The sequence below is a fragment of the Dama dama genome, chromosome 23 (genome assembly GCF_033118175.1).
Source record: "Dama dama isolate Ldn47 chromosome 23, ASM3311817v1, whole genome shotgun sequence".
In the NCBI taxonomy this organism is placed as follows: Eukaryota; Metazoa; Chordata; class Mammalia; order Artiodactyla; family Cervidae; genus Dama; species Dama dama.
The window spans coordinates 61103140-61127460 of NC_083703.1; the positions used below are offsets into that span (position 1 = coordinate 61103140).

At 41.7% G+C, this 24321-nt stretch overlaps 1 protein-coding gene across 1 annotated transcript; it reads right to left on the bottom strand.

Annotated features, from left to right (window-relative positions):
- Positions 1 to 3889: 3889 nt before the first annotated feature.
- Positions 3890 to 5224, bottom strand: DEFB121 (defensin beta 121). Its single transcript, XM_061125824.1, has 2 exons — positions 5170 to 5224; positions 3890 to 4017 (listed from the first exon to the last, which is right to left on the bottom strand). The coding sequence occupies exons 1-2, from the start codon at positions 5222 to 5224 to the stop codon at positions 3890 to 3892; spliced, it is 183 nt and encodes a 60-aa protein (XP_060981807.1).
- Between the last annotated feature and the right edge of the window lie 19097 nt (positions 5225 to 24321).

Consider the following 24321-nt stretch of genomic DNA (forward strand, 5'->3'; position numbering starts at 1 on the left):
CAGAGGAAGAGAAATATTGTATGATATCCCTTATATACAGAATCTTAAAAGAAATAATACAAATGAACTTATTTACAAAACATAAACACACTCACAGACTTGAGAACAAACTTGCGGTTACCAGAGGTGAGGGGAAAGGTGGAAGGAGGGATGGTTAGAGAGTTTGGAATTGACATGTTGTGCTGCTATATTTTAAATGGATAACCAACATGATCCTACTGTATAGCACAGGGAATTCTGCTCAATATCATTTAACAACCTAAATGGGTAAAGAATACAATACATATATCTGAATCACTTTGCAGTTCCTCTGAAACTATCACAACATTGTTAATCAACTATACTCCAGTATCAAATAAAAAAGTTTTTCAAAAAAGAAAAGCTAGGCAAAGAAGTTAATAATAGCTTGAACTAGATGGAAAGACATGGATGGTCTTGAGACACATTTTTAGGGTAGAGCCATAGGATTTGCTGATAAATTGAGTGCAGTGAAGCAAAGTAAGGAACCAAGGATGCCTTCTAGTTTGGAACAACTGGCTACATATTGTTACTATTTACTGAAAAGGGAGATAATAGGGTAATAACAAGTCTTGGTGAAGTGAGGTCCCCACCAAAAGGATACATTAGGCATCCAAATGGAGACATCATTTAAGAAGGCAGATATATCAACTAGAGGTTTGAGAAAGAATGGGGTCAGAGATATAAATTTGGAAGTGATCAACACATGGAAGGTGTTCAAAGCACCCAGTGGGGAAAAAAAAATAGAAAGAAGCCCTGTGATTAAGCAGGAGAGAAGGAGGAGACTACATAGAAGACCAAAAGGAAATCACTTGACCAGTTAAAGGCAACCTAATCCCTGGTGGCTTGGAGGTTAAAACATCTGCCTGCAATGTGGGAGACCTGGGTTCGATCACTGGGTCGGGAAGATCCCCTGGAGAAGGAAATGGCAACCCACTCCGGTATTCCTGCCTGGAGAGTCCCATGAACAGAGGACCCTGGCAGGCTACAGTCCACGGGGTCGCAAAGAGTCAGACAGAACTGAGCAACTTCACTTTCACTTTCAAACATCTGGTAACTTAGACATCAAGAGAAGAAAGCATTTCAATGAGCAGGTAGTGGCCCCAGTGTCAAATATTGCCTAGAAGTCAATGAAAGGAAAATAGGGATGCCTCTGTTGAGTTTGGCAATATCAGAGATAGTTAGGGACCTTTACAAGAAAAGTTTCAATGGCAAGATTAAACCAAAATTGAATTTAGTTGAAAAGTGAATGGGAAATGAGGAAGTAAGGAAGTGGAGACAGACAGCATTTTGAGAAATTTTTCTTTGAAGAATTGCAAAGAAATTGGGCATAGTCCTGAATGGGACTAAGGGATGTTTTGTTTTAAGATGGGAGGTATGAGAACATCTTTGTATAGTGTTATAAATGGTCCAGAAGAGAAGAGGGGATGAAGAGAAGAATTGAAAATGAAATCCTTGGGTAGGGAAGGAAAAGAGGAATATGGACAAGTGGAGGGGTTGGTTTCTCAGGAGGAGGCAAAACTGTTCTATCCAAAAGGAAGACAGGAGTTATAGAACTGAATGAAAGAATAGGTAAATCTAGTCAAGAAAAATGGAGAAGGAAATGGCAACCCACTCCAGTATTCTTGCCTAGAGACGCCTATGGACAGAGGAGCCTGGTGGGCTGCTGTCCATAGGGTCGCACAGAGTCGGACATGACGGAAGTGACTTAGCATGCATGCGTGCATTGGAGAAGGAAATGGCAACCCACTCCAGTGTTCTTGCCTGGAGAATCCCAGGGACAGAGGAGCCTGGTGGGCTGCCATCCATGGGGTCGCACAGAGTCAGATACGACTGAAGCGACTTAGCAGCAGCAGCAGCAGCAGTCAAGAGAAGATGAAAGAGTTGTTGAGGAAGTAGTAAAAAAAATTAAGGAGAGAGAAAGCAATCATGGAATAGTGATTTCAGAGAGTGAGAAGCCAAGCTTCCTAGAAGAAAAGAATAAATTAGGTGTAGGAGAATTGAATGCTATTTGAGGTTTGAGGCCCTGAATTTCCTATGAAATCACTGAGGCCAAGTAGATAATTTTCTCCAAAAATAACCAGCTGATAAAACATACATATGGAGAAGCCAAGCAAGTGGTTGCATTCTGCCAGACTGGGACTATTTCAAGCAGCGTGGAACATGGGTATTGAGACTGTCTGCAAAAGAACTGCTACAGGGCTAGATCATTTTCTCCAACCTGAGCACAGAGGGAAGTGAAATCAGGAGGTTCAGATGATTAGTGAAAACGTAGTGAGGTTAAGGGCTTCATTTCAATTTTAAGACTGATTCATTCTGGCAAGTAGGAGTTGGGACAAACTGGAGAAGGCGGATCTTAATTTTTAACAGGCAGGCTATTTCTATGCAGAGTCTAAGAGCAGAAAATTAAGGAGTCAGATCAATCTAGATTCAACTTGTATTTATTGGAATCAAGTGTGTATTAGACTCTGCACTGGGCACTTTCCTGTTATTTTATTTAATCCTCATAATAACCCTGTGCTTTGGGTAAGATAAATGCTTGTTTTATAGATGAGAAAATAAAGCAGAGAGGATCGAATGGTTTGCCCAGAAGCAAATGATAAGGATTTAAAGCCAGACCTTCTGGTCCTGAATCCAATGCTCATCCTTTGACAACAGCAGTAATACTTAGACTCTAGGGTTAGAGATAATCATCAAATAGGCAGGCTGGAGATGACTGAATCAAGCCATAAGGCTGAGACCAGATTCAGTGTTCTCATATAATGGGACTGAATAGTGGACAGGTAACTCTGAATAGAACTTTCCAACTCAGGATAAAGAATCAGTTCTTTCTGACTAGTCAGATAAGTAGCAATGGGTTGGGACTACCTGGACCATGACCCGAATCATGGAGCTGGAGGCAAGAAAATCCCTGTTGTCTCAGGTCCGACTAAGTTCTGGAAAAGGACTGGCCAGAAGTTCAGTAGCAAGCAGTGCCAACCAGGGAGAAAAGGAAGGAAAGAGATGGAGCGGGAATCCACATGCGGCCCCATATCAAATCTCTCCAGGGTGAATGACATAATCCTGGAGTCCCAAACAGGACAGAACTGCAAGTATTATCAAGGGAAAGTTGAAGCCCTTGGCATGAAAATACAGAAAGAGAACCGGCAGGCTAAGAATGGGTTCTTATGTTCTTTGCAGATCCTAACTTGCCTCCTTGACTTCACCTAAAATACATGAGGCTGAGCCCCCAGACTGTCTCTGCTTTATATCTCTAGACTCTAAAGCTACACTGTCAAAAATAAATAAATAAATAAAAATAAAACTACACTGTCCCATACAATAACCACTAGCCATAGTTGGCTTTATACATTGAAGTATAGATTAAATTAAAAATTCAGTTCCTCAGTCACACTAGCCACATTTCAATTGCTTAATAGCCATACATGGCTAGCAGTTACCATATTGGACAACACAAATAAGAAACCATCCTTTTGATGCAGAAAATTCTATTGACAGTGTTGGTCTAGAAAACAAGAACCAGAGAGTAGAATGAACATTCCTTATTTACATCATGTGGGACCAGCCATGGGCCAGCAGGCCGAGAGATGTGTGGAAGACTGAAATTATTACCAACAGGTCCATCCTGTTCTCCACAATACCCATATGCACCTTACTCCATTCCTTATTTCTAAATATAATATATATAAATTATATACAATATAATATATTTAACATTTCTAAATATAACTGAATAGAACTCTCAGACACAAAAAGTACAGGCAAGAATGATTTACCAGAACCATAGGGTCCAATGATGTTAGACTCAAGTTTGGATAAGGTGTGTCAGACCACAGAAATTTATCTCAATCTTCCAGCTATGTTTGAAGATTCAGTTTCTGACAGGCACGTGCTTGGGAGACACACAGCACATACCATAATTCTTGCACATTATATAGAACACTTCATTCTGTTCACACGTTTCTCTGCATCTTCCCAACATATTCCAACACTTCATGGCTGAAATTAAAAGGAAAAGGAGAGGGGTGGATCAGTCTAGAAATAAGCAGCAGGCTGGGGAAGGGGGAGGCCAAAGCCCAACAGAAAAGACAGTTATAGGGAAATATGGAGACATGTGAAGAAAAAGCCCTCATAAGGCATCCTCCAGGTTTAAGGGAGATTAGAGTCACTGTCTTTTCTTTTTTCTCATTTGTGTCCCCAGTAACAATTCCAAAATTCTCCCCACTCAGTGACCTGGGACCTACTTGGCCATTTCCCCACCCCAGCCAGCTCCCTTGGGGGAGGCAAGAGGGCCCCCGTCTCCAGGGTTTCATCTCTCCCATATTATAAGGTATCCAGGTAGGGTTTCATCTCCCCCTATTATAAGGTACGCAGGTGCCCAGGACATGACTGAAGTGACCGAGCATGCATGCACACAGGTGCCCAGGTGTCAATTAACCATATTTTCCCTTCACTTTTGGGTACCCTCTCTGACCATATCAATGAAAAGGGACGGGAATCTGAAATACATCCATCAGAACATCTGCAAGTCTTCTTTGTTGTTGTTCATCCTCTCAGTCGTGTCTGACTCTTTGCGACCCCATGGACTGCAGCACGCCATCTGTAAGACTCTCTTTCACAACATTCCAGAGCTTTTCACTGGTCTTAACAGGTAAAGATTAGAATTAGAAACAGCTCTCTGGTATAACCTAAAGTAACCCGGATAAGTTGAGCTTGCCTGAGAGAGTAGGATCAGAATCCTCAAACAATCAGAAATCAAGGAACTGTTTTCATTGAGGCAATAATAGATCAAAACTCAAATTATCCCAAGGAATGTTTTTAGAAAAACTCCCATTTCCTCCATACTCTGTGTCCAAGTCTCTCCCCTCCAAGTACCCACCCTGTCTTCACCATAATCATGTTCAACTTCTCCAGAGCCAACCATAGAGAAGGTCAGAGTGGTCAACTAACACCACTGAAAAATCAGCACCAGGGAACTCAAACTTCCCCTTTGAGTTTGAGAGGTATCCTAGATATGGTTAGAGAGATATCCAAAGGCCATTCTCCCTGCCCAAGGCCATTCTCCCAGCCCAAACTATTAGGGCCACCAGAATTCCGTAAATATGCAGCAGGTTCCCTGACCCGCTCTCTCTTGGGAAAGATCCTGTTTACCTGGGGTGACCTGGGCCAGGAGCAGGGTAACGGTCAAAATCAGAAGGAACTTCATGAATTATGGATGGAGATAGGAGGCTTCTAGGCTGGCAAGACAGTCAGAGGACTCCATGCTGAGCAGTCCAGACTGGTATTTATTGCCCCAATGAGCATGGCAGAGCCATGATCAGTGAACCAGAAAGGGAACAGTCATTTAAGATTAGACAGACAGATAAGTAATCAACCACAGTGGTAGAATGGCTGTTGGATACGCCACCTTCTTGTGCTCTTCCAGCCATACATATATATATTTGTCCCACCACTTCCACCCCCAGAGTTTGGCAATCACCATTCCGTTCTCTGTTTCTATGAGTTGGACTTTTTAAAAAATTTGTTAGATTCTACAAAGAAGTTATATCATGCAGTATTTGTCTTTTTGTGTCTTGTTCCCCAAATCTTTTGTTGAGGTAACTTTTTTATTACATTATATACATTTTACATATATTTTAACTTCTGTACACGCTACAAGATGCTTACTAGTACTACTGGAAAAACCATAGCTTTGACTATATGGACATTTGCGGTAAAGTGATGCTCTGTTTTTTAGTACACTGTTTAGGTTTGTCATAGCTTTCCTTCCAAGGAGCAAGTGTCTTTTAATTTTGTGGCTGCAGTCATTGTCTGCAGTGATTTTGTAGCCCAGGAAAATAAAATCTGTCTCTGTGGCTTCCACTTTTTCCCCTTCTATTTGCCATGAAATAATGGGAAGGATGCCATGATCTTAGGTTTTTTAATGTTGAGTTTTAAGCCAGCTTTTTCACTCTCCTCTTTCACCCCCATCAAGAGGCTCTTTAGTTCCTCTTCACTTTCTGCCATTAGAGTGGTATCATCTGCACATCTGAGGTCGTTGATGTTTTTTCCTGGCAATCTTGATTCAAGTTTGTGATTTCACAGGATTATGAGGGTAAAAATAAATAAATCAGTAAAATAAATAGGAAAACACTTTGTATAAGACCAGTGATGACAAATTGGTCATAATAATTGACCCAACCCTTGGCAGCAGAGGAATGAAAAAGGAAAAGGTGCTCTATTGACAAGGGGCTTACTTCTAAGGATTAGTAGTGAGGAAATTAGCTCTGAAACTCATTTCCTCTCCTTCTAAAAAGGACTGTAGAAAAGAAACCTGAGGTGTCATTTGAGTTACAAGACCAAGGGGCACAACTTCCTCCATTCTTGAGAAAGGAAATATTTCCAGTTAGAAACGTAGGACACTCGGCTGAGAGTCTTGAAGGACTGGAGACTGAGAAGTTGGGAAACTCACAGGGGCACCATTCTTACAGAAATTTAAAGGACTTCCTTTGTACATCCAAAGACCCCTTAGTGACACAGAGGTTCTCTTACTATTGCACTCTTGTTTTGAGATCTACTTCTCCTTCAGTAAAGAACTCCATCATAGCTCTGCATGTTTATTCTTCTGATTGTTGATTAGCAGAATAAGGTCGCCTAATGAAGAGATGGCCTGAATCCATTATGTGCATTATCTAACAGGTTTTCATCATTAGAGGAGACTCTCATAACAAATCCTTTCCCATCTGGCACAAGGTACTAAAAAACAAAATGCCCTGGTTACTTTACAAGCTAAAAAGGGATCCCCCCACACCTGAGCTATATTCATCTCCATCTCTGGGGTATCCAGCATTCTTCAGCTTAGACATCTCCACTTCCTCATTTCTACTGATAGCCAACTATTTTGCCATGACTTTCATTCAAAGCTCTCCAAGAAAAATAATCTGACTGGCTAAAAAGAATCTGATTCTTTAGCTAATAGGCATAAACTATTATAAAAGACAGAAAACAATAGAACTGCGTCTCTTACTGATATCTACAAATCTGAGCTTTTCTCTATTGTCAAGCATGAAGTCATAGGCATCTGATGAGTGGGTGAATGCCTGTCAGTAAGAAAAGGAGCAAAGAAAACTGTGGAAGCAGAGCAAAAAAGAGAGAGAGAAATGAATGAAGATTAGAGGTAATCTTTGTGAGAATACGTGTTTTCCAGACAAGATTACAGATTTAGAAAGAAGGAATCCAGAGAATTCCCTGGTGGTCCAGTGGTTAGGACTCTACCAATTCACTGTCGAGGGCCTGAGTTCAATCCCTGGTTGAGTAATTAAAATCTCACAGGCTATATGACAAAGCCAAAAAAAAAAAGAGTCTATAAATCTATTAATGGTCCATTGAGAAGATTATCTGAGAGTGTGAAAAAGTAGGAGGCATTCAGCAGGAAGGGGTTTGCACTGATGAGTGGACTTTGCTGTGAAATGTTGAGGAGCTTAAAGTCCCCATACTGAAGGTGTGGTCAGAAACCCAGCCCTGATGCCAACTACATGTGCTTGACCTCTTGAAATAGGCTCCTGCAGTGCTGTGGTCCTTTATTCAACACCAGTTACCTCTTTCTGAGCCTGAAGTGGGTACCATTGCCATCTCTGGCCTAGTGCAAGATAGGGTGGTGTCTGAGATTCAGAAAACTCTGCATCTCTTCTCCGCCTGACTATTGACTGTTACTGTAAAAGTGAAAGTCACTCAGTCATGTCCGACTCTCTGCGACCCCATGGACTATACAGTCCATGGAACTCTCCAGGCCAGAATACTGGAGTGGATAGCCATTCCTTTTTCTAGGGGATTCCCAACCCAGGGATCAAACCCAGTGGTCCAGTGAAAACCAAAGCCTCTCTCATCAGAGAGTGCCTAGCCTAGAAAATGAACTTTCTTATGTTTCCAGGGGATTTATCACATCTTTCCGGGGACCCTTCCACAACTTTCTCAGATTTCAGCCACCAGCCCCTGGTTTTTCCCTGTTTCTATCACTGCATCAAAGGAAAGTAAAATTCTACATTTCATTTCTTTATAGTTTTTAGGGATGGGAGATATTGGAGGAAAGTGTGGAAAGAAAATGAAACTACCTAGTTCAAATAAGGCTAAGAAATGTGCTGTCTTTTATTACATTCCTACTCTGATTCTTCCTGGTGCTAAGTGCAATTAGCAATGGCAAATAGATATACTGGGGGTGTTTTTTTTTTTTTTTTTTCAGATTACTTGAAATGATATTTGACAATCTGTCACCAATGCCTGTGTGGGGTAATGAAAATAATATGAACTTTGGAGACAGACAAATCTAGGTTCAAATTCTCACTTTGCCGCTTACTAGCCATGTGACTTTGAATAAGCCAATTAATGTATCTGAACCTCATCACTGACCTCAGGAGCTTTGCTGTGAAGATTAAATGAGGAAATGTCAATAAAGCCCATAGAACAGTACCTGGCATACAGGAAGCCCCCAGTGTTATTTTCTATGAATTTTCAACTTTCTTGATTTCTTGGAGCATTTGACTTGACTTCTTTCCTCCCTGAAGCCCCCTTGGTTCTCCTTCCTTGTCAACATAGTCAATATTCAGTAAAAGGGACAAGAATTTTCAGTGATTCAGAGACCACTATGTTCACCATGCTTTTTAAAATCAAGGTTGGAACTGTTGAAACTTTGGGTCTCAAATCTAAGACCCAGAGCACTTACTCAGAACCCAACCTCAAGGACACATCTCTCCTCTATGTCTGGAGTGTATACAACGTAACTCTGACTGAGCCTTAGTGAAAGATGATAAGGAAGGTTCCCAGCATTTTATCAGAGAGTGTTTCCAAGCTTATCCCTGTTCCTAGCTCTCCTTGTTCCTCCCAGGATGTCTCCCCGGGTTTCTTATCTTTATTGTTGCCTAAACTTTTCTAAAAGTTGTTCTTTCCCTAAATACTTCATTTCATTGTCTTCTTTCCCAGGAACCAACTACTGATCTCTTCACAACAGGTCATGTTTTTACCCCTTCTAGAATGTCCTTCTTTAACATCACCCCATCCAAAACTACCCAGGCTATTTAGAGTTTCTTGTAGACTGCAGGCTAAAATGCTAGGGAGTGAAGGGAGAAGAGCTGTCTAAGAGGGTTCCTGTTCTTAAAAAGATTACACCTTCTTTAGGAAAAGGAAAGTAGGCAATTTTCAATGACCTCCATATCCTTTCAAAAACATTCAAGAATAATTTGCCAAATAAATTGAATCTCGCTTAAGTATATACAATATATAGGGTCCTCTGTTGAACCAGAAATACAGAACAGTATAGAATACTGTTCTCTATTATCTAATCTATTAAGATAAACTAGGTTATGATGCAGTAATCAAAAAATAATCTTATAAGAACAAAGGTTTAATTTTCACTCATGCTGCATATCCATTGCAGGTTTGCTAGGGTCACTTCTGCTTATTTTCTCACTCTGGAACCCTGACTGATTAAATAGCCACTCAGTTGTTGCCGATCACCACGGCAGAGGGAAAGAGAGTTCTGGAGGGCCTTGAACAGGCCACTGTATACCCTGACCTTGGAAGTGATGTTCATAAGTCACTACCTGTGAGAGTGACATGGCCCCATACAACCACAAGAGGGCCAAGAAGTGAATCCTATCATGAACATAGAATGCCGAAAGCCAGAAATGTTTGATGAAAAGCTTTAATGACCTTCAAGTATATTCTCACTGTAGTCAGGCAGAACTGCTACATGACTAGAAATGATATAAAGTAACCTGTGCTGAGTCAAATCAAAAAACACATTATGGTAGGACAGAACATGGAGACAATCAACAAAGGGCAGGATTTTAGGGAAGTCTTCATGAAACTCCTTTAAGTCTTGAAGGAAGATAGATTTCAGAGAAATGGTGAAGAAGAAGAGAGGCATGAGAGGATACTCCAGATAGGTGAGTTATATAAACAGGAATGGTGGCTTGTAAGCCATTTGGAGACAATTAAAATACTTCATGGCTATCGCCAGGAATTCAGGCACCAAATAAATCAGAGAATTGCATAGTGATAAGATTTTAAAATCCTTGAGTGTAAATCTAAGATACTTAGATTGGGTTCTCAAGGCAAAATCAGGGAATTAAGAGGCTAAGAAGGTAGGGCTCTGGTCCCTTCCTTCTCAATTCTTGCTTTAAGCTGAGCAGATTCATTCCAATCTGTTTGATACCTTGAGTTCCTAGTTTTTGTCTTTGAAAAGTTTTCTGCTAGTTGCTAAGAGAGTAAATCTTAAAAGTCATCATCAAAATGTACAGGGAAATATCTCTGATGAATATAGATGCAAAAATCTCAACAAAATATTGGCAAACTGAATTCAACAATATATAAAAAGGATTGTGCACCATGATAAAGTGGAATTTATTCCAGGGATGCAGGGATGGTTCAAAAGCCAAAATTCAATCAATGTGACATACCACATTAACAAAACAAAGAATAAAATCACATGATCATCTCAATAGATGCAGAAAAATCATTTGACACAATTCAACATCCATTCATGATAAAAACTCTCATCAAATTTGGTATAGATGGGGACTTCCCTGGTGGTCCATTGGTTAAGAATCTACCTGCCAATGCAGGGGACGTGGGTTCAGTTCTTGCACCAGGACCTAGGATCCCACATACCACAGAGCAACTAAGCCTAAGGGCTACAACTATTGAGCCCTCGAGCTGCAGCTACTGAAGCCTTCACAACTTAGAGCCTATGCTCTGCAACAAGAGAAGCCACTGCAACAGGAAGCCCATGCACTACAATTAGGTGTTTTAAGTGTATTTTCTCTTTCATAGCCCACAAATACATTTCTAAACAATTTGCCAAAATGATTTTATCAATTCATATTTCTCTCAACCCTGCAAGGAGAGTTGCTCTACTTTCTCACCAAACTTGACATTATCTCTGATTATACATTTTTAATAAATTGTTTTTCTTTAAATCAGCCAAAATTTATTTATTTGTTGGTTTGTTGGTTGAGACTCAGAACCACGTTTGATGCCAGAGGGGAGGCATAAAGACACATGGTCAAGGAAACGTGAGCAGGAAGTATGACAGGAAAGGGAACACCAAAAATTAAAGTCAGTTTGTGTAAATAAAGTCTCAGAAAATGTGGATACAGAGTCTCAGAGTGACAATACGGGAGCAAAGACACAAGAGAAATGATTGGAGAAGACATGAAAAGGTAAAGGGAAAGTAAAAATGGAACCGTTTTATATAGAAGCTTACAAAATGATAAAATTTTAAAACACTCAGAGTAACAAATTTAAAGTACCTAAAAATTTTATTTGAAATTCATTTGTTATGTATAAGTGTAAACCATTTATGGGATGTTTTGTTGTTGTTGTTGTTGTTTGGTTGTTGCTGTTTGGTTGCTGTTTTCTGACTCTTTGCGATCCCATGGACGGCAGCATACCAGGATTCCCAGTCCTTCACTATCTCTCAGAGTTTGCTCAGACTCATGTTCATTGAGTCAGTGATGCCATCCAGCCATCTCATCCTCTGTTGTGCTCTTCTCCTCCTGATCTTTCCCAGCATCAGGGTCTTTTCCAAAGAGTTGGCTCTTCATATCAGGCAGCCAAAGTGTTGGAGCTTCAGCTTCAGGATCAGCCCTTCTAGTGAATATTCAGAATTAATTTCCTTTAAGATTGACTGGTTTGATCTCTCAAGAGTCTTCTCAAGCACCACAATTTGAAATCATCAATTCTTCAACGCTCAGTATTCACTATGGTCCAACTCGCGCATCCATACATGACTACTGGAAAACTCATAGCTTTGACTATATGGATCTTTGTTGGCAAAGAGATGTCCGTGCTTTTAATATACTGTCTAGGTTTGTCAGCTTTTCTTCCAAGAAGAAGGTGTCTTTTTTTGGCCATTTTATTTTTTAAATTGAGGAATAATTGCTTTACAGAATTTTGTGGTTTTCTGTCAATCATCAACAAGAATCAGCCATAGGTACACCCATGTCCCCTCTCTCCCAAACCTCCCTCTCATCTCCCTTCTCATCCCCCCTTCTAGATTGTCACAGAGCCCCTGTTTGAGTTCCCTGAGTCATATAGCAAATTTCCACTGGCTATCTATTTTACAAATGGTATTGTAAGTTTCCATATTACTCTCTCCATACATCTCATCTTCTCCCTACTCCCCCCCCCCCATGTCCATAGGTCTGTTCTCTATGTCTGGTTCTTCATTGCTACCCTGAAAATAAATTCATCAGCACCATCTTTCTAGATTCCATATATATGTGTCGGTATGCAATATTTATATTTCTCTTTCTGACTTACTTCACTCTGTATAATAGGCTCTAGGTTTGTCCACCTCATTAGAACTGACTCAAATGCATTCCTTTTTATGGATGAGTAATATTTCATTGTATATATTTACCACAGCTTCTTTATCCATTCCTGTGTCAGTGGATATCTAGGTAGCTTCCATGTTCTAGCTATTGTAAACAGTGCTGCAATGAACACTGGGATACATGTGTCTTTTTCAGTTTTGGTTTCCTCAGGGTATATGCCTAGTAATGGGATCGCTGGGTCATATGGTGATTTTATTCCTATTTTTTTAAGGACTCTGCATACCATCTTCCATAGTGGCTATATCAGTTTACGTGGCTGCAGTCACTGTCCACAGTGATTTTGGAGCCCAAGAAAATAAAATCTGTTACTGCTTCCACTTTCTCCCCATCAATTTGCCATGAAGTGATAGGATCAGATGCCATGATCTTCGTTTTTTGAATGCTGGATTTTAAGCCAGCTTTTTCACTCTCCTCTTTCACCTTCATCAACAGGCTCTCTAGTTCCTCTTCACTTCCTGCCTGGGCTTCACAGTCAGGTAGACCACAGTTGTGGCCACTGTTCGGCAAGGCTGCTGGCCAGCTGTCTTGCCGGGAGGGGCCTACAGATGTATCCCACTGTTGGATGGGTCTGAAGACAATGCTCTCTGACTGGGTGGGGTTGCAGGCTATGCTCCATGATTGGGTGGTGTCACTGGCCAGATTCTCTGCTTGGGTAGGACGACAAGCTGTGTTTAACACTTGGATAAGGCAATAGGCTGGGCTGAATTACAGGGCAGAACTGTAGGCTAGATTCGGCCTTGGGTTGAATTCTAAGGCTGCCCAGGGTCACCGTTCAGGCTCTCTGGCTATGAAAGCCCAGAGGAGAAAGTTAACAGTTGGGCAGAGCTGATAGCTTGGCTCCCTGCCCAAGTGTGGCTGTAGAATGAGCTCTGTGGGTTCCCAGGACTCTGGTCAAGCTTCCTGATCAGAAGGCTGGAAGCTATACTCAGTGCTTGGACAGGGCTGTGAATTGGCTTCCCTGCCTGGGTGGTAATAGAATGGGCTCCACGACTGGTGTGGCTAATTGGCTGGGAACCAAAATCAGACAAAAAAGGCCAACTGACTGTGGCTCTGCAGATAATCAGACCTGCTGGTCAGGATTCCTGCCCAGGCTCTACTGCAAGCAAGAACATAGCCACCAAAATCTGAGCCCCAGTTGCTATAAACCCTGGCTCCCTTCTCCATCTCTGTCTGATCCCCTGTAGGCAAGCTCTGTAGTGTCCCTCAGTGATCCCCATGACCATCCCTCTATTATCTCAGCAGAAGACTAGAGCCTTACTATCTGAGGAGTGTCTGGTTAAAGGGGCAAGGGATATTATGCCAGTTGAAAGCAAGGGTATCATATTGAACCCAGGAGAGTCAAGTAAACTTTTACATATTTAAAGTTAAGACCCAGGACTTTCCTGGTGGCACAGTGGATAGAAATCCATCTACTAATGCAGGGGACATGGGTTCAATCCTTGGTCTGGGAAGATTCCACAGGCCACAGGCAACTAAAGCCTGTGCACCACAACTACTCAGCCTGGGCTCTAGGGCCCACCAGTCACAATTAACGAGCTCCTGTGCCACAGCTATGGAAGCTTGCATGCCCTAGAACCCACAGGCCGCAAATACCAAGCCCGTGTGCTACAACCACTGAAGCCCATGAGCCTAGAGCCTGTGCTCTGCAACAGGAGAAGCCACCACAATGAGAAGCCTGTACCCATGTGCAGCAACGAAGACCCAGTGTAACCAAAAATAAATAAATAATAAAGAAAGTAAAAACTCAGTTTTCTTTCCCATCTCCATTTTGAGGATAGTGACAAACTTGTACCTCCTGAGCAGGGCTGTAGAGGATCCTTCCCAGGGAAATTGGCTCAATATCAGAGGAAAAACCTGAAGACATAGACACCTGTGTCTTAATCTGTTCAGCCTGCTATAATGAACTACCACAGACTGGGTGGTTTAAACAATAAACATTTATTTCCCATAGATCTGGAGTCTGGGAAGTCCAAAATTAGTGCACCAGCAGATTCAGCTTCTAGTTCAGAGATGGCCTTCTCATTGTGTCTTCACTTGGTAAAAGGTGCAAGAGAGCTCTCCGGAATGTTTTTTTTTTTAGAAAGGGCACTAACCTCATTCATAAGGGATCTACTTTTACCACCAAATCACCCCTCCAAAGGCTCTGCCCCTTAATACCATCATATTGGGGCTTGGGACTTTAATATATGAATTTAGAGGGGAACACATTCAGTCTAGGACTTCCCAGGTGGCTCATTGGTAAAGAATCCGTCTGCCATTGCAGGAGACGACGGTTCGATCCCTGGGTTGGGAAGATCCCCTGGGAGGGGAAATGGCAATCCATTCCAGTATTCTTGCCTAGAAAAGCCCGTGGACAGAGGAGCCTGGTGAGCTACTGTCACAAGGAGTCGGACACCACTGAAGCAACTTAGCACACATGCACCCATGCAAGCTAATGTGTAATCTCAACAGCTCCTCATGTTAACTATGTAACTGGAGTTGGGTGAACCTCTTCAAAACAACCTGAGCTTCCCCAACCAAAAAAGTGATGACAGTATCTACCTCTCAGGTTACTTGAAAGGAATAGGTGAGGTAGTAAGTGCCTACCTAGCACATAGGAGGTCTGGGTTCCTCTCCAATGTTTACTTCCTTACCCACTTTTTCTACTGGAATTTGGTTAGGTATACTAAGAGAAACACACAGAAGTCAGCCAAAAGCGTTTTAATAAAACTCAGGAATCGCTGAAGTTAGGCTCAGGGCAACGTTGTCTTCATTTTTGTGCCCTTGGGCTTCAACTTTCAATTTACTTTGGTAAACCATGTGGTTGGTACTTGGGCTTCACACAGCACAGTTTACCACTCAGGCAGAAAACATAGACTTTTTCATTCTTGAAACAGCTGTCACGGCAGTTGCCATGAAAATTCCAGCAGTCTTCAGTGCTGTCTGATACAAAGAGAAAAAAAGAAGGAAGCCAGGATCAGTCCTGTGGGGAAATAGATCCTAGTTTGAGAGAACTAACAGCCATGCTGGAAAAAGGGGGCCGTTGCTAATGGAAAAGTCACCTCTAGATTTTTATAGTGGTGGTATAGTCTCAGGGGCTTCCCTGCTGGCTCAGTTGGTAAAGAATCCCGGTACAATGAAGAAGACCCTGGTTCGATCCCTGAGTCAGGAAGATCCCCTGGAGAAGGAAATGGCAACCCACTCCAGTATTCTTGCCTGGGCAATCCCATGGGAAGAGGATCCTTGCAGAGTACAGTCCATGGGGCTGCAGTGTTGGACACCACTTGGAGACTAAACCACCAGCACCGTAGTCTCACATTCTTTTTGGACACCCCATTCCAATTCCAGCCTGCCCCTTATGGTCCTTCTCTTAAAGTCAGTGGGTTATAATGATTAGGAGCATGGACTCTTGGAACTCATACAGCGGGATTTGATATCTGTCTACAACACAAGCCAAACCGGAAGACCTCAAGTAGGTCTTTTCACTTCTCAGATCATCCATTTCCTCTATTTTAGAAAGTAGGGCACCTGTCACAAAGAATTGTTGCTGAGATTAAGTGAAATAGTGCATAAAAATACAAGCATTAAATAAATTCAGGTATAACATTACAGGACCTCAGGAAGAGTTACAAATTTTAAAAATTATTTCATAAGTTAAGATTAAACTAGAAGGCCCCCAAAATATAAGATGACATAAAGGAAAGAAAATCAAACTGTACTTGGACTTTCTGGCAGTGATGCTTTATCCCTGAAAAAAAGTGGTGTCACATTTTTAAGATATTCAAGGAAAAAAATTTTTTACATCCAGCAAAACTGACTTATAAATACAAAGGACAAAAACAAGTATCAATATATTGAAACTCGGGAGATATTGTCCCCAAGTGCCCTTCCTAAGAAATTTAACAGGGAAAGAGCTAAACAACCAAATGAGAGAGGCCATGACACAGGACTAGTAATAAAAATTAAATATAGTTACTCATAGAATTATAATTAGAGTTTTAAAAGAGAGAGCGGAGTATGTAATGGATATACGTTCTGACAATATAGAAATAGCGCAGTACAAAAATGGGAGAATAATGGTGAAAGCCTATGTAAAAACTTTGACTACTTTGAGTAATCATGTTATACTGGTAGTGTTGGTTTTATTATACTGAAGTTATTGTATATGTGATGAGGGAGAAACCAAATGATTAATTATGGCATATTCTAATTTTATAATCCTCTGTGACCTTAGGAAAAAAAATATTGGTTTCAACAGATATGAATGGATAAAGAAGATGTGATATATACAAATAATGGAATACTACTCAGCTATTTAAAAAGAGTAAAATTTTGCCATTTGCAACAATACGAAATGACTTGGAGGACATTATGCTAGGCAAAATAATAAACCCAAAATGTAAAACCAACTAGTGAATGTAATAAAAAAGAAACTGACTCACAGATAGAGAACAACCTACCAGTCGGAAGAGGAACCAGGGGAGGGCAACATAAAGGTAGGCAATTAAAAGGCACAAACTACTATGCATATAAAAACACAAGCTACAAGATTATATTGTATACCACAGGGAATATAGTCAACATTTTACAATAATTTTAAAAGGAATATAACCTTTAAAAATTGTGAATCACCATGTCACACACTTGAAATTTTTATAATATTGTATATCAACTATACTTCAATTTTTAAAAATTCTTATGTGGTATAGATTGTTCTGAATTGGTGCTCTGTATTTGAATTGGAAATACCAGTATAAACCCACAAGTATTTTATTTCTAAACAGGTGGATGGATGGGTGGATAGAAAATTTTCCACTTCTAATCACTGAAAAAAAGGCTAGAAATGTTGACCAACCAAAAGAAATCAGTATTCCTAGTACCCATATTGTAATCTAAAAATACCATTGCCAACTAAAATAAAAGAAACCAATACCTTGGCAACATGGTTTTTTCCAGTTCCTGGGTAAGAACTATAAGATGAGTCTAAAAACATTCTGTCATACCTGGAGCTAAATGGAAGAGATTTCCATTGGTCAAAAATAGGAAATTTTGTGCTTCAATTGGAATAACTGCAATAGATTGGACTTTGTGACTTAGAACCATGAGTTCCAAATAATACTTATGAAAAACCAATTGATCAACCTCATAGGTACAGAAAATGAATCAATTAACTTGCAAACTGTAAGGAGTGATAGAGTCAAGCCATTTGCCCTTCCTCTCCTCTCTGAACCCTTCAAACCACAAGGTAACCAAATAGTAGATGAAGGGAAGCATCTCTTTTACAAGTAGTTCAGCTATTAAATGAATGTTCTTCCCAGCATATCTGCATGGCTCACCCCCTCACTTCCCTCATGTCTTTATTCTAGTTTGTTTCAGTGAGGCATTCCCTTACATCCCTTCTTACTAAATTGCACATCCACTTCTCCTGATGCTTTCTATCCGTTTCCTTGCTTACTCTGTTCATTGCCTCCACACAGAGAATATAAGCTCCAAGAGGATGGGGAGTTTTATAGTTGGTTTTTTTGATTGACTGATGGGTTCACTGCTCTATGGCCAGCACCTACTACAGTGCTTGACACCTGGGATGAACTACAATATTTACTGAATAAGTGAATTCTTTAGCCAAGTAATAACATAGCTGTGTTGTGCTCTGCTTAGATGCTCAGTTGTGTCCCACTCTTTGCAACCCTAATGGACTGTAGCCTGCAAGGACCCTCTGTCCCTGGGATTTGACAGACAAGAATACGGGAGTGGGTTGCCATTTCTTTCTCCCCACCCAGGAATCAAACCTGCATCTCCTGCATTGGCAGGTAGGTTCTTTACCACTGAGCCACCATGGAAGCTCAAAGTGACTAAATTGGAACTCAGAGCAGCCAAGTGGCTTCTTGGGGTTCACAGAACTAGTAAATGATGAAGCTGGTTCTAACTGATCCAGGATTTAGAGATTCTTCTCTCTTCGTCAGGTGATGCTGTTTCCTGTATGTGTCTACCATGAGCAGACATGAGTGTGGGTCCAGACTGCTCTCAAGCAATCCCCCCACATCCTGACACTCTGGGAAGGTTAAAGAGATATCTGGAGGGCAGTGGGAGTAGAAACTTAAGTCAATTTAAAAGGAGGGTTTGAAAAAATAAATAAATAAAAGGAAGATTTGGGCAAGTTTGAAGCGACCTTGTCTCTGCTTAAAAGCTTTCCATGGCTCCAGTATCGGGGCTGGCACAGACAGGCAATGGTAATCATGAGATTCGACCTCACTTAAAGCAGGTGTGATTAGTGCAAATCCAAGTGGTTTCAGGGACACTGTGAGAAATGATCACTATTGCCTTCTTTCTTTCCTGCTTCCATGTCCTCCCCCATCGCTCCTCACACATCTGACCCCCTGCCCTTGACCCCTGGAGCAGACCAAAGAGAAGGGATTTTCGGGCATTGAGGGAAAATTCTGGAGGTTATAGTTGCTGCCTAAGATCTGGCACCTCTCACTGGCAAAGATGAGCATTTGGGTGCCAGATCCCCTCTTATAAGGGTTTAGAAAATTAGAAAGCTCCATTTCCTACACACCAAACATTTAGTGTGTTTAATGTTGATCCCTCAACTTCATTATTTCAAATGGATAAATAAGCACATTGAAACTCAGAGGAGCCAAGTAGTGTGCTACTAAATGGTGGGGTGGGGTCTCACCCAGGGATTGGGAGCTTTTTCCTCTTCCCCCAGATCAACGGTGTTTCATGTTTCTGCCTGCCAACCCATTCTCCCAAGCCCTGGAGTGTCCCAACCATGACCCACTCTCCACCCCTCCATCTCTCCACAGAAAAAGCCTACGTTACCTGCAATGACCTGGGATGAGAGGACAAGTGCAGCCAAAGTTAGAAAAAGAGTCTTCATGACTTCAGGGAGCCCAGGAGGTAGTCTCAGTTCTAGCAAAGAGACACCAAATGAAGAAGAGTTCTGGACTCTCTGCTCCTCCTAATCAACTGGAACACATGTCACAGACACGTGCTCTCAGCTGCCCACGGGTACAGTTGGCCCTGGAACATCCTGCCTCCCTCAGGCTTCTCAATTACTATCCCAATGCCCATGCATCCACCTTTGGACCACACACCCCTGAGCTGATATGCCTCCCTTTATCTACTTCCACCTTTTAAGGGACAGCAGAGGGAAATCACACAAGCCAGAGGGACTTTTAAAAATAGATCTCAGCCCTTGTTATAACTCAATCTACAATTTTCCAAGTCTCCATGTTACACATTGAAAAAAATGTGTAGTCTTTATTAAGTTCTATACAGTACCTCATTATCTGTCCTAGAGATCCACTATTATCATGTTTTAGTGTAAGTTGAGCAAACTCATTTCTTCAAATGTAATTTTCCAGTTTGGTAGTGGAGGAGTAGAGAAGGGAAAGCATTCGTTCAGACTTTAGGAAAGACTATGTTTATATAATTACTTTCTGAGAGTAGACCCCACTACCTGAAATGCTGTTTGGAAAAGATTTTTGGCATTGAGGGTGAGAGAGGGAAGAGTTGAAAATACTCAGCAACATGTACTGGCTGTGCCACTTGTTTGCTATGTGACTTTAGGAGCGTCGCCTTTCCTCTTGGACTTTAATCTCACCAATGCACAGTCTGGAATAGATGGGTCACCGAGATCAGTGCAGTCCTTATATGCTATGATTCTGCTGCTGCTGCTCAGTTACTTCCGTCATGTCTGATCCTTTGCGACCCTATGGACTCTAGCCCACCAGGGTCCTCTATCCATGGGATACTCCTAGCAAGAATACTGGAGTGGGTTGCCATGCGCTCCACTTGGGGATCGTCCCAACCCAACGATCGAAACAGTGTCTCAGATGCTGTGGCCAGATTCTTAACCACTGGGACAAAGGGAGGCCCATGCTATGGTTCTCTGGGTGCTAAAAAGGCACAGAAAATGGAATGCTGCAGAACTCCATGCTTTCACCACCAACACAGGCCATGCTGATTGAGTTTACATCTAAGGATTCCTAGAGCTACCTCATCAGAATCACTCTCTTTATACACTGGGACCAGAGGCCTCTTCCCTTGGTACATACATCTTATATGTTATTTGACACTTATAAACCACAGTCCCACTTTGTGCTGCTCCTTATAGAGTCAATGCACAAATATTTGCTCTGGTTATTGTAAAGGCTTAAGTTCTCTCTAGGATCTTTGAATGGGTCTCACCACACCAGGTTGTTTTAGGAGTAAGATCCATGGGATACTAATAAAGGAAGATAGGAGACCCTGTTCTTACATGGTAAAACCCTATTTCCAGTGAAGTCACATTGTCAGGTACTTGGGTTAGGATTTGAGTCCATGGAATTCTCCAGGCCAGAATATTGGAGTGGGTAGCCTTTCCCTTCTCCAGGGAATCTCCCCAACCCAGGAATTGAACTAGGGTCTCCTGCACTGCAGGCAGATTCTTTACCAACTGAGCTATCAGGGAAGTCCACATTTGGAAGAAGGGATACAATTCAACCCACAATAGATGATTATGATTTATACCCTGAAAACCATGAGACGTTGATGAAAGAAACTGAAGATGACTCAAACAAATGGAAAGATATATCATGCTCACAAATTAGAAAAATTAATGTTGTTGAAATGAACATATGACCCAAGGAAATACACAAGTTTAATACAATTGCTGTCAAAACACCAGTGTATTATTTCACAGAATAATCACAAATAACTCTAAAATTTGTATGGAAGCACAAAATATCCCAAATAGCCAAAGCAATCTTGGGAATGAAGAACAAAACTAGAGGTATCATGCCCTCTGATTTCAAACTATACTACAAATTTACAGTAATCAAAAGAGTATGGTATTGGGACAAAAAAGGCACATAGATCAATGGAACAGAACAGAGAGCAAAGAAATAAACTCAAGTTTATGTGGCCAATTAATCTTTGACAAAAGAAGCAAGAATATATAATAGGGAAATGATAGTTTCTTCAATAAATAGTGTTGGGAAAACTGGACAGTTACATGCAAAATAATCCAACCATGTTCTCCCACCACACACAATTAGGAATTAAAGTATGATAGCATAAAATGGAAAACTAATATTAATTAAAAAGCTAGAAAATAAACATGGTTAAAATTTCTCAGAAACTAATGGGGAAATTTTCAAAGGATTTGCACACCTACGTTCCTAAGTAACATTAACTTTCTTAATCCAAACGACCAACCCAAGGGAAGACAGTGCTCTACAGTTGGGTGGCGCTGCAGGCTATTCTCCATGATGGGGCGGTGTCACTGGCTAGATTCTCTGCCTGGTTAGGGCCACAGACTTTGTTTAGCAATTGGATAAGGCCATAGGCTGGGCTGAGCTACAGGGCAGAACTGTAGGCTAGACTCTGCCCTGGGTTGAATTCTAAGGCTGCCCAGGGTCATTGTTCAGGCTCTCTGGGTAGGTAGGCCCAGAGGTAAAACTGAACAGTTGAGCAAGATGCTGGCCTGGTTGCCTGTGGGGCTGTAGAATGGGCTCTGTGGGTTCCCAGGACTCTGGTCAAGCATTGGAGGCTATACTCAGCACTGGGGCAGGGCTGTGAATTGGCTTCCCTGCCTGGGTGGTAATAGAATGGGCTCCATGACTGGTATGGCTAATTGGCTGGAAATCAAACCAGACAGAAAAGCCAACTGAGATCAACTGAACTCCCTGGTCAGATGAGGTCACTTGCTTGGCTCTGCAGATGAGCAGAGCTGCTGGTCGGGATTCCTGCCCAGACTCTATGCAGGCAAGACTATTGTCCACCAAGATCTGAGCCCCGGTCGCTGTAAGTACTGGCTCCCTTCTCCATCTCTGTCTGATCCCCTGTAGGCAAGCTCTGTAGTGTCCCTCAGTGATCCCCATGACCATCCCTCTACTATCCCAGCAGAAAGTTAGAGCTTTACTGTCTGAGGAGGTTAATTCAAACAGTGTCTGGTTAAAGGAGCAAGGGATACTATGCTAGTTGAAAGCAAGGGTATCATGTTGAACCCAGGAGAGTCAAGTAAACTTTTACATATTTAAAGTTAAGACCCAGGACTTTCCTGGTGGCACAGTGGATAGAAATCCATCTACTAATGCAGGGGACATGGGTTCAATCCTTGGTCTGGGAAGATTCCACAGGCCACAGGCAACTAAAGCCTGTGCACCACAACTACTCAGCCTGGGCTCTAGGGCCCACCAGTCACAATTAACGAGCTCCTGTGCCACAGCTATGGAAGCTTGCATGCCCTAGAACCCACAGGCCGCAAATACCAAGCCCGTGTGCTACAACCACTGAAGCCCATGAGCCTAGAGCCTGTGCTCTGCAACAAGAGAAGCCACCACAATGAGAAGCCTGTACCCATGTGCAGCAACGAAGACCCAGTGTAACCAAAAATAAATAAATAATAAAGAAAGTAAAAACTCAGTTTTCTTTCCCATCTCCATTTTGAGGATAGTGACAAACTTGTACCTCCTGAGCAGGGCTGTGGAGGATCCTTCCCAGGGAAACTGGCCCAATATCAGAGGAAAAACCTGAAGACATAGACACCTGTGTCTTAATCTGTTCAGCCTGCTATAATGAACTACCACAGACTGGGTGGTTTAAACAGTAAACATTTATTTCCCTTAGATTTGGAGTCTGGGAAGTCCAAAATCAATGCACCAGCAGATTCAGCTTCTGGTTCAAAGATGGCCTTCTCTTTGTGTCTTCACTTGGTAGAAGGGGCAAGAGAGCTCTCTGGGGTCATTTTTAGAAGGCCAATAAACTCATTCATAAGGGATCTACTCTCATGAATTAATCACCTCCCCAAAGGCTCTGTCCATCTGTACAATCATATCGGGGTTCAGGACTTCAATATATGAATTTGTAGAGGGGACACATTCTCCTGGTGGCACAGTGCTTAAGAATCCGTCTGCCAATGCAGGAGACAACTGTATGGTCCCTGGATGGGGAAAATCCTCTGGAGAAGAAAATGACAACCCACTCCAGTGTTCTTCCCTGAGAAATCCCATGGACAGAGAAGCCTAGTAGGCTATACTCCATGGGGTCACAAAGAGACACAACTGAGAGACTGAACACATTAAGTCTATCTGGACTGTAGAGCATTCTTCCCGAGGAAATACAACTAGTACAAGACAGAAACCATGAAACAAGAAGAGGATGTTATTTTTAAAAGAAAAAATAATAATAATAAAATAGAAACAATGAGAAAAAACCTTAGAGACTCAAAGTACAAAGAAATGCCTAGGAATGAGAATAAAATGCCAGAGATAAAAGCAATAGAGACCAATATAAAACAGAGAATCATTCAGGCCGTACATATAAAAAATAAGAATTCCAGAAATAGGAAGCAGAAAACCAAAGGGCAAGACATCATGAAAGAAATGAGTCAAGGAAAAAAAGATGTCCTAGAACTGAAGTTTATGAGTTTCCAGATTGACAGGGCCCATTAAGCACCCAGCAGAAAGATAGAGGAGAAATGCCTTCAAAATTCTCAGAGAAAATCACTTCCAATAAGAAATGAGCAGCCAAACTACTAAACAAGCAAGATATTAGTATATGAGGTCAGAAGTTTTCAGGAAGCTACCAGGAGATGCCCTGCCAAAATAAAGGAATATATCAAGAAAGACCTCGAAACCCAAAAGCAGGACATTTATCTAAGGAGAAAATCAAAGAGAACCCCAGGATGATGTAAATGGAGTTCCAGATGGCAGCTGGTCACCAGGTATGTGAAAGTGAAGTCGCTCAGTCGTGTCTGACTCTTTGTGACCCCATGGACTGTAGCCCACCAGGCTCCTCTGGCCATGGAATTTTCCAAGCAAGAATACTAGAGTGGGTTGCCATTTCCTTCTCCAGGGGATCTTCCCGACCCAGGGATTGAACCTGGGTCTCCCGTATTACAGGCAGACGCTTTACCATAAAAGCAACCAATTCAGAGTAGAGCAGATCTGACTGCCCAGGGAGAGAA

What these genes read in the sequence shown, in the direction of transcription:
- DEFB121 (XM_061125824.1), bottom strand. Translation starts at nt 5,224, where the DNA reads ATGAAGTTCCTTCTGATTTTGACCGTTACCCTGCTCCTGGCCCAGGTC. An exon ending in CCTGGCCCAGGTCACCCCAG is followed by an intron (nt 4,018 to 5,169) that starts GTAAACAGGATC and finishes TTTTAATTTCAG; the next exon opens with CCATGAAGTGTTGGAATATG.